Source organism: Prinia subflava, chromosome 18 (assembly GCF_021018805.1).
Source record: "Prinia subflava isolate CZ2003 ecotype Zambia chromosome 18, Cam_Psub_1.2, whole genome shotgun sequence".
Lineage (NCBI taxonomy): Eukaryota > Metazoa > Chordata > Aves > Passeriformes > Cisticolidae > Prinia > Prinia subflava.
In genome coordinates this window covers 6,631,537-6,640,619 of record NC_086264.1, presented here as the reverse complement: position 1 = coordinate 6,640,619, position 9,083 = coordinate 6,631,537, and the positions used below count along the sequence as shown (strand labels likewise).

At 40.1% G+C, this 9,083-nt stretch overlaps 1 protein-coding gene across 3 annotated transcripts in view; it reads right to left on the bottom strand.

The window, feature by feature from the left end:
• INTU (inturned planar cell polarity protein) overlaps window positions 1–9,083 on the bottom strand; it is a 43,559-nt gene that overhangs the window by 12,578 nt on the left and 21,898 nt on the right. For all 3 annotated transcript variants that reach the window (XR_010082650.1, XM_063415339.1, XM_063415338.1), the window contains exons 4-6: window positions 4,192–4,386; window positions 463–581; window positions 78–167 (exon numbers count right to left, since the gene is read on the bottom strand). Coding sequence is in view for 2 of the 3 variants with exons in the window: in XM_063415339.1 (XP_063271409.1) it covers window positions 78–167; window positions 463–581; window positions 4,192–4,386 (404 nt within the window). In the remaining variant the exon portion in view is untranslated. The remainder of the gene's footprint in view (window positions 1–77; window positions 168–462; window positions 582–4,191; window positions 4,387–9,083) is intronic.

Genomic DNA, 9,083 nt, shown 5'->3' with positions numbered 1-9,083 from the left:
TTTGTTAGAAGAGTACACAAAAGAAATCTGAGGACACAAAATTTAAAGGAAAACAAAACCTTTCCTTTGAAACTCACTTTTCTTCAGGAAGGCCAATTACGAGCAACTTGTCAGCTTCTTTCCAGTAAACAACTTGAACCAGTTTTTCACATAAGAAAAGGGAGGAACTAGAAAAATGAAGCCAGAAGGATTTCTGTTAACACTATGAAGTTATAAAGGAGCTGAAAATCATTTCTCTGAACTAAAAAGCCTAGTCACTGCTACCCACTACAACAAAATTCCCCCAAATCAATTTACATCCAGGCTGAGCACTCCAACTTCAGGCATGCTGCTGCAGTTGAAGTGTTACTGCCTAAACAGGTTGAGTTGCTCTGGTTTGTCTAGAACTTGATGCATGACCTGTGTTTGCTGTACAGGTATTATAAAGTAATAAAACAGTAATCACATTTCAAACACTTTTACCTGATAATCTCGGTACCAGTAACACTTTCCAGTATGTCAGACAGCGTGAGAAATATCCCTCTCACACTTTTCAGTTTTTGGGAGGCTTCAGATATGGGGTACTGATAAATAATTTCTTGCTGTGAAGAAAGTTAGCTGTTAGTTAATGAAACCAAAACCCAAACCCCTCCAAAAAATCCCCACAGAAACAAGATAATGATTTTTTTTGTGGTAACAGTTGGGTTTTTTAAAACATGACATCTTTTATCATATCCTTTCATATGACACTGAAACAAGCAATTTGCTGTAGGGGCATACTGGAAAGTTCTAAAAGGCACATGAATATTTCTGACAGTTTTAAATTCTCAATTTTATAGAAAAGCATGACTTATTTAGAATAATTATTACACGGCGAAACATGAAATGACAAACAGTGTGGCCACTGCATCCTACAGCTTTAAGGACACTGTTAATACCCCTGATGCCAACAGAGAGGAGGAAATTCTTTCTGTGAGGGTGCCGAGGCCCTGGCACAGGGTGCCCAGAGTAGCTGTGGATGCCCCAGCCCTGGCAGTGCCCAAGGCCAGGCTGGCTGGGGCTCTGAGCAGCCTGGGACAGTGCAAGGTGTCCCTGCCCAGGGCTGCAGGGCTGGAACTGGATGAGCTTTAACGTCCCTTCCAACCAAACCATTCTGTCATTCTCTGATTCAAGTATTTGTACAGTTTTTTCAAGTTCTGACTCAAACCATCATCAGACACACAGCTCTTCAAAACTCCCATAAGAATATGAAAACTCAAGTGTCTCTGCATAACCCTACCTAGCTGCTTTACATGGATAGAACTGATGAATATGCTCAAATTTTAAAATACACCATTAAGATTTCTCATGAAACATCTGAGCAGATATACTTCCACAAGTCATTTGAAACTAAAGCTCTACAGAGATAAACATTTGTGAGATATTTTTATTTTTCTAACCACTTAAAAAATGTTATTTTATTCAAGCACTTTCAAAAATTTTGTATTATTTTATTAACTACAAAAATACAGTAATAAGCAAACATGATTCCCCCTCATTTACTGCTTTCTGCCAAATCATGATGGGCCAAAAAGAATTCATGCAATATTAAGCATATCCACTGCAAAGATTATGGTAAAGTATCTTTCTCCACAAACAAATGAAACACAGACGTGGTTAACTTCCCTGTTTATGTCACTGAGCACATTCAGCCAGTGCCAACACCCATTAGAAAATTTTCCTTCAACAAGACTAAAAGAATGCAAAATTTCATTACAGAAGGACCTGACAAACTCTTCATTCATATCCAATTTAATTAACTCTATTCATAAATACTCATTAGAGACAAGGATCTTTTTTCTCTGGAATCAGTCCCTCAGCTGGAGAAACCCTGCTGTTGTCTAATTGCAGCCTTGCAAAGGGCTAGAGCGAGCCTTTTCCCCCCTCTCCTCACTATGAACTGGGGCCTTTATACAAAATTTGTTAGAGAATTATCCAAACACATTCCCAGGGAAAGAAAAGCCAACTGTAACAAAGGGGCAGAGCTGTTATCATGGATGGATATAGTGATTTAGCAAGGGCCAGCACATGCCACCAGATCAGCTGTCTCCAAGCAAGCCCAAAGGTCACAGGCCAGTGACAATGGAATTAATAAATAAAAGTACACTTCATTTCTGAAGTGTAAATTCTCCCTCAACCCAACCCCCAAACCTGGACAGAATCTTCTAGTAACAGCAGGAGGAACATGAACATTACTCCTTTTAAGATTGCCAAAATCAGGTCAAAGATGTGAGTGTTATACACTGCTACAAATAATGTGTAATTGTAATATCCACCTTAAACTAAAATATAAAAAAAGGCAGGACTGACCTTATTCACTGAGAAACTGTTACCATAGGGACACCCCCCACAGGCACACACACCCCCCAAGTGATTCCCAATGCCACTTCCCTGCATAGCTGAGCAGACAGGGCTTACAAGTCTTAAAGCTCATTAATTCTATTTTAGGTGCCAAAAGCTGACAAGTGGAATAATTATTTACAAGTTCCAGTTGCCACAGTTTACACAGATGTGATCTGCATACTGTGCCTCCTCTGAATATGGGTAAAGCAGCTTTTTAAAGATGATTATATTTCTATTGTGCATGATGGCTTTGGTGTACCAGAACTTCATTTAAAGTACTGTTTGAACTAAATCTGGACAGCACATCTTCAGGATAGTTGTCTGAAGTTCAGAAAATGAAATTAAAGACAAAAGCCTTAAAGAATGCAGCATTCTTTTGCAAGGAAACATTATAAAGAGCTTCATTATATCAGCAAAGCATCTCTCAGCATATTTGGGGCTGCATAATTGCCAAGACTTCTCAGGAAACAATTGTTCCATGTTGTGAAGGGACAACAAGGGCATTACAGTCCCTCTTTTACCTCTGCTCAATGTTCAGGATTAATCCCTGTTTCTTGGGAGAATGTAAAGGAACAATGGGGCAAGAAACCAGTACTCAATTTACTGTGAAGCACAGAATTGCAATCAGGCATTAAATGTGTAAGAGAGGAGCCAGAGGCCCTGAAATTATTTTCTTAAATATTTCGTAAGGTTTATGTAGTCAAGAAAACCCTGGTCTTACAGTAGTAAATATTATGGTATCATGTAATTTTCTAGGGGTCTCCTTCTGAGCTTTGTCTCTAGAAAATAAAATTAAACCCTGTTTTGTGTAGCTGTAACACTTTTTCTCTATTACACATCTATCACCAACAGAATGGAGACTTGTACCAGTTGAAAAATAGTATAAAAAAAAGTAAAGGTATCTCTCTAAGGATAAATTCCAAGGGATAGAAAGCAAAATACTTTCTTTCTGTTCCCCACTCCATTACTGTCCTGCCATCTTAGTCCCTGAGGACTGGAAAAACCTGTGCTTTGTTTGATGTCTCCTCAGGATAGACAGTGTAAGATCTATTGTGTGTAAGTGGGACACAATGCTAAATTTGAGAATTCACAAAAAGGCAGAAGAGTCTTTTCCCAAATGTCTGCTCCTAAGAAGTCCACTTTGTCCACTTGTCATTGCAGACTGGGCAAGAGGCCAACCTCAGCTCTGTGTCCCGCATGGAGAGGAGCATTTGTAGCTATGGCTACATCCTGAACAACTACACAAACTCACAATGGCTTACGTGCACACGGGCAAAATATTCCTGAAGAACACAAAAAGGAAAGAGAGCAAAGGAAGCTTGACAGGACAAAGGGAAAGTACTTCAGTGGCTCTGAAAATGCTGCCCAAGAATCAGCAGCTGACTGCTAACAGCAGACACGCCACAGCCCTCTAAGAAAAGGCACATTAGCATTTCAGAACAGGAGGAGTCAGACAGATCATGGATGTGGACTGCCAATAGCTCCTGCTGGGGGACATTTTTTTGACTGGGCAGATCCCGGCGTTGGAAAGATCCCGGTGAGCATCGAGAGGCAGCACTGGGGAATGCCCCTGGGCTGTGCAGTCACACCCGGCTCAGGGCCGGCCGCCGCTCACCGGCTCAGGGCTGGTTAGGAGTTCGGCAGCAGTGATGCTGACTCTTCCCCCTTGGAATTCCAGGCCTTGTCTCTGCCAAACTGGGTATTTTATGGATGATTCACCACTCCAAACCATTGCGAGGGTGTTTTATTTCTCCTTTTACATCAGCTGTCCCACAGCTGCTGTGCTCAGCGGTTCCCTTCCAGCTCAGGTTGAGTGAGTCAGGCACGTACCTCGTCCTTGGCTGTGTCCGAGTCCAGTTTCAGCGAGAGGAACATGACAATGTGAGGCACGTCCTGCTGCTGCTCCGAGCTGTCCTCTCCCCACAGCAGCCGAACCAGGTTGTTCATACCTGACTGCGGCTGTTTGTTCCTTTGCTGACAAGTTCCTTCAGGCTCAAACACCGAGGTTTCAAATGTCAGTTTAACCTATTAAGGTAATTAATTACTGTGAGAATGAGGCTGTGCTTACAATTACTTTCCAGTATCAGATGAAACAGATGCAGTTTGAACCCTTTAGGAGGTTAGGCTTTCTCAGCCTCAGCTTTACTGCCGAAGATGTAAGCAAACAAAATTCCTGCTGTTTCAAGAAAACCAATTATATATTCAGCATTACATAACCATCTATTACAAAGGACAAAGACAGCTATTACATGCTCTATGAACCATGTGAGTAAGCATGTGGTTTGCTGTGTTTTCATACTTAATTCTTACGGTTTTGAGAATGGAAAAATATACTTACTGCCCTGGCTTTGTTTGATCACAAAAACCCATTACTGTGCCTTTGAAAGACACACAGTATTTGACTTCTTTCAAAATGTCAGCAGTTTCCTAAGTACATATCCTGAAGGCTCTTTCTTGAGCATTTCTTTGCCATTTTGAGTGCACTCACACATTTGCACAGGGAAATCCATTTAAATTTACATTGGACCGCAAAAGTCCTGTTAAATTGTAACGGTAGCAATTCTTGCATTTTCAATACGTTAACTTTCCTTTTTTAACTGTAAAATCAGAAAATAAGAGTTTTGTTGCTCTAGTTAATAATTTACACAACTACCAAGTAGCCTAAAAATTGTTTACATTCCTTATTGTGCTATGACTTCAGAAGAAAAAAGATCTGAACACAATCAGAGCATCCTCTCTTAAACAAAACCTTAAAAGTTTAAATGATCAAGGTTACTTTGCCAAAAAATGATATGATGTTTACTGTCCCTTATTTCCCAAGTAAGTTTAAACCCAGAAGTTTTAGAATAAATGCAAATTTCCTGACACAGAAACAACATATAATCCAAACTTGATGTAGAAACGTTTCAAAATTTGCTTTATAGACCTACTTTTTAAAGCCCTGACTTATAAAAATTATGTTTGCTATTGTTTCAGCAGTGATGAAAGTGATTTTTTCTTTTTCTGTGAATGAACACATTAACCTAAGTATGAAAGGAGATGTGAGAAACACTTATCTCTTGACTGAGCATAAAAATTGCAATTTCCAAGGAGAAAAAATTCATTTATGTTCTTGGATGAGACCATAATTTTTATCAGTCTTCAAAGTGACTGAAGATATGTTTGGACTAAGTAGGCATGCTCTTGGTTCCCTCTTTCACATATTTTTACTCAAGACTGTCTGCCTTGAAATACCTGCAACATGCCTATTGACTGGGAAGTTCTGAATATAGCAAATCATACCAAATCCTCTTTTCTTTTCTTTGAAATTCTGAGAAACCCAAGCAGAGGTAATTTATACATTTAAAACCAGGTCATTTTTGTAATTGTGTATGTGTGTGCACACAAACCTCAAGAGAGGAGTGTCAGCAAGAAATAATGATGTTTTAAAACACCCACTGCCTGTCAGCACAGCTTGGAGAGAAGTGCCACCGTCAGCTCTTACAGCTACGTTTATGTCACTGCTTGGCACCTTCCCCTTCCACTTTACTCCCTCTCCCAGCACTCCATTCATTTTCTCCTCTCCCATTTGGGCTGCCATCAGCCTTTTTTCTCTTCCTCTCCCCTGGTACAGCCCTGCAGCCAGTCCTGCTCTCCTGCCCTTACCACCCCTTTCTTTTCTGACTGTAACTCATCCCTCGCCCTCTCCTCAGTTCAGTTTTGATTCCTGACACTGCACATGAACAGGGCTCGAGGAGCAGGAACACCCAGCTGCTTTCCAAGACCCAGTAACTTGATAGTGGACAGTTTCACAAGTGTATGTTTTCTTCTCCAGCGTTCTGAGACTCAGTTCTGTTTCTTTGTCACACCATCTGCATGTTTTTCGGAATATTTTCCTCATACCCTTTCTAACTTTTTACAGATTTCCTCAAGGCTCAATAGTTATTTGTCTTAACTTCTACTGCATCTTGTCTGTGGACATTTAGTCATGACACTGAGGCTACAGTCTCTACATTAATAATACCCAGATGTCATTTTTGCTGCAGTCCATCTTTCAGTCTCTCAGTTTTTAAAAAAACAAACCTAGTCTGTCTTGTCTTAGAGACACAACCGTATGATCCTCCAGGGAAGGGCTCAAAACAAACTGGACTGAACAGAACTTTAACTCTCTTTCAACCTGGAGTCATCCATGCTGCCTCTCACATCACTGTAATAGAAAATGACCAAGAGACTGCATCTCTACATATCCTTTTATTTTTTTTTTTTTGTGGAAAAGAAATCAATCTTCATCCTGAGCAGTGCATAGGATCTGATTAAATGTGAATTCCCCTTTTATAAGTACTGACTGTGAAACCTTCCACAGCTTTGATTCCATTTCTCCTGAAGAAAATCAGTTCAATGCACAAGAGAGAAAAGCGTTAATATCCCACTCTATATATCATGCTTGCATTCTCAATATTTAGAACATTCCTCAAGAAGAATTTTATCAAATGGCAAGAAGGTGTCAGGAACAGCAAACTGTAAGGGCCATGAATCATCATTTTCTGCTTAGGAAAGGTGACAAAAGTGGAACATGACAGAGCTCTCCAGAGCCACGGCAGGGTAAGACGTGAGCAGTTAACTTCTTCTCATAACACAGGAACATGGGGGTATGACATGCACTTGATTAGATGGCAATTTGAAAGGCAGTGATAATTAACAGATACAAATCAGTTACATAAATCACTGCTCCAGGATGCCGTGGAGGTCAAAGGAATTTAAGAAACACAGGAGAACACAAAAACCCTGAACTGACTTTACAAGTCCTTTACTGGTGGAAGCTGGAAAGTAATGATTGGGAGGTCACCCTGTATTCCATCTGCTTCTTAACACTATTATGCATTTCTCAGCATAGAAAGAGAAAATGTAGCTGTTGTAGCACGGGTCTGCCCCAGAAAGGCACGATTTCATCTGCAAGAAAGCTGCATGCCTTGGAGGATGGATTTTATTACAGACAGAGCTGGGGGCATTGCCTGCCTTTTAAAGACTGCCTGCTGCTTCCTGTTTTCAGTATCTGTTTGCCATGTGCTCATGGGCTACACAACTGGAACTCAGAATTTCAGGCTAAAATTTCTGATTTTAGATGTCTGCCTCGGGCTGGATATTTTTACAAAGTTTTGAGTACAATGGTTCTGCAACTTCTGAGTATCAGAGTAAGGAAGAGTATATCCCTTTGGCATATCATGCCCTTCCTATTCTGTCTTCTGTGTCTTGTGGTGCTAGGAAACAGCAAGTATTTTGATTACAGAAATGAAAAACAAAGGACTAATGTAGCATTTGGACTTCTATTGCTCGGTAAATGCACTAAACCAGCCCTTACAAGCCTAGATCTAGTTGCCTAATCTAAGGTAGGAAAAACAAAATTCTGGAAATACAATGAGATATGTTGGGTCACATGGTGCAATTGAATCTAGGTAGTGAAGTTTTTGAAATTAATTCCAAAACTTTTAACGTGAATCCAGAAGAGCAGGGACTTCACTTAAAGAAATAACTTATATGTAAGCAAAAAGGCTTTAAACTGCATCTTTTTTGATATTCTGCAAGGTAAGATGAAGGAAAACACAGTAACAATTTTGTTTGTATTACAAAATATCAGCTACAACAACCCTCTGTTCCTTCAGCAGCATGATTGCAGTGTATTGCATTGCAAAAAACCCAGAAGTGTATTTACATCTCCACTGGTCTATTCCAGCCACCGCTTGTCTGGCTTGACTCAAACTGCACAGCAGAAAAGGAATAATTGCAGTTTAATGGAAGGGTTTGCAAAGCCACCATGACAAACTGTTACACATTCCAAGTGATCTCTGCCTGCCTGACAGATTTACTGACAGCACAAACACTGACACTGCATCAAAGAACTGCTGTGTGAGGGCTGCACTGCATTTCAGCAATACCCACACCCTCATCTAGAGAGGATGCAGTCACACAAACTCTACCTCTCTGCCTAGGAAATCATTCTCTGTTTAATAACAGCCACAGCAGCTCCGTATTTGGGCAAAGACAGACCAGAGAAGGTTTTTCCTCCCATGGAGCTCTGCCAGTACCTGAGCACAGCTCCAGCAGCTCAGGCTAACTTCAGGCTGTCAGGTTATCCTGGAAAGCTCCCTGAACTGACATCCCCAGCACTCCATCTCACTGCAGCTGCAGATACATTTCCACAGGAACTTGCACTGTGTAAGTTGCAAGTAGAACTTCTGCACTCAAGAAAACATAACATTTCTACTTTTAAGAACATCTGGAGTGTAAATATTTCTATTATTATCATCACCTCATACATTCTACCTGAAGAAAAGCTACCAAGAGACGCTTAAATTTTTAACCTGTTCCTGCTCATACCTCTAAGTTTCAACTTATAGCTTGTCTTCCTATCCATCAGGAAGTGTATTTAAGCAGAATAACTCAAAATATTCCATTTTATGCTGGTAATACCCTAGATGAGTAACACTTTCCTGGTTTAGCTCCAAACTAGCTATCTAATTCTTCATTACTTATTATTTAATTCTTCATTAGAGCTCTAAAATTATTCAGCTAGCAGAAAAGATATATGCAGTAGGTTTTGGGGAAAGAAACATCAAGTCAGATTTTTTGGAACTTTTTTTTGCATCAATTTTTATTTCTGACTTCTATCAGTTTCATCACAGTTGAGTTTTCAAAGATCTTAAAAGTATTCAATTTAACATCTTGAAGAACCCCAAGAATTCATT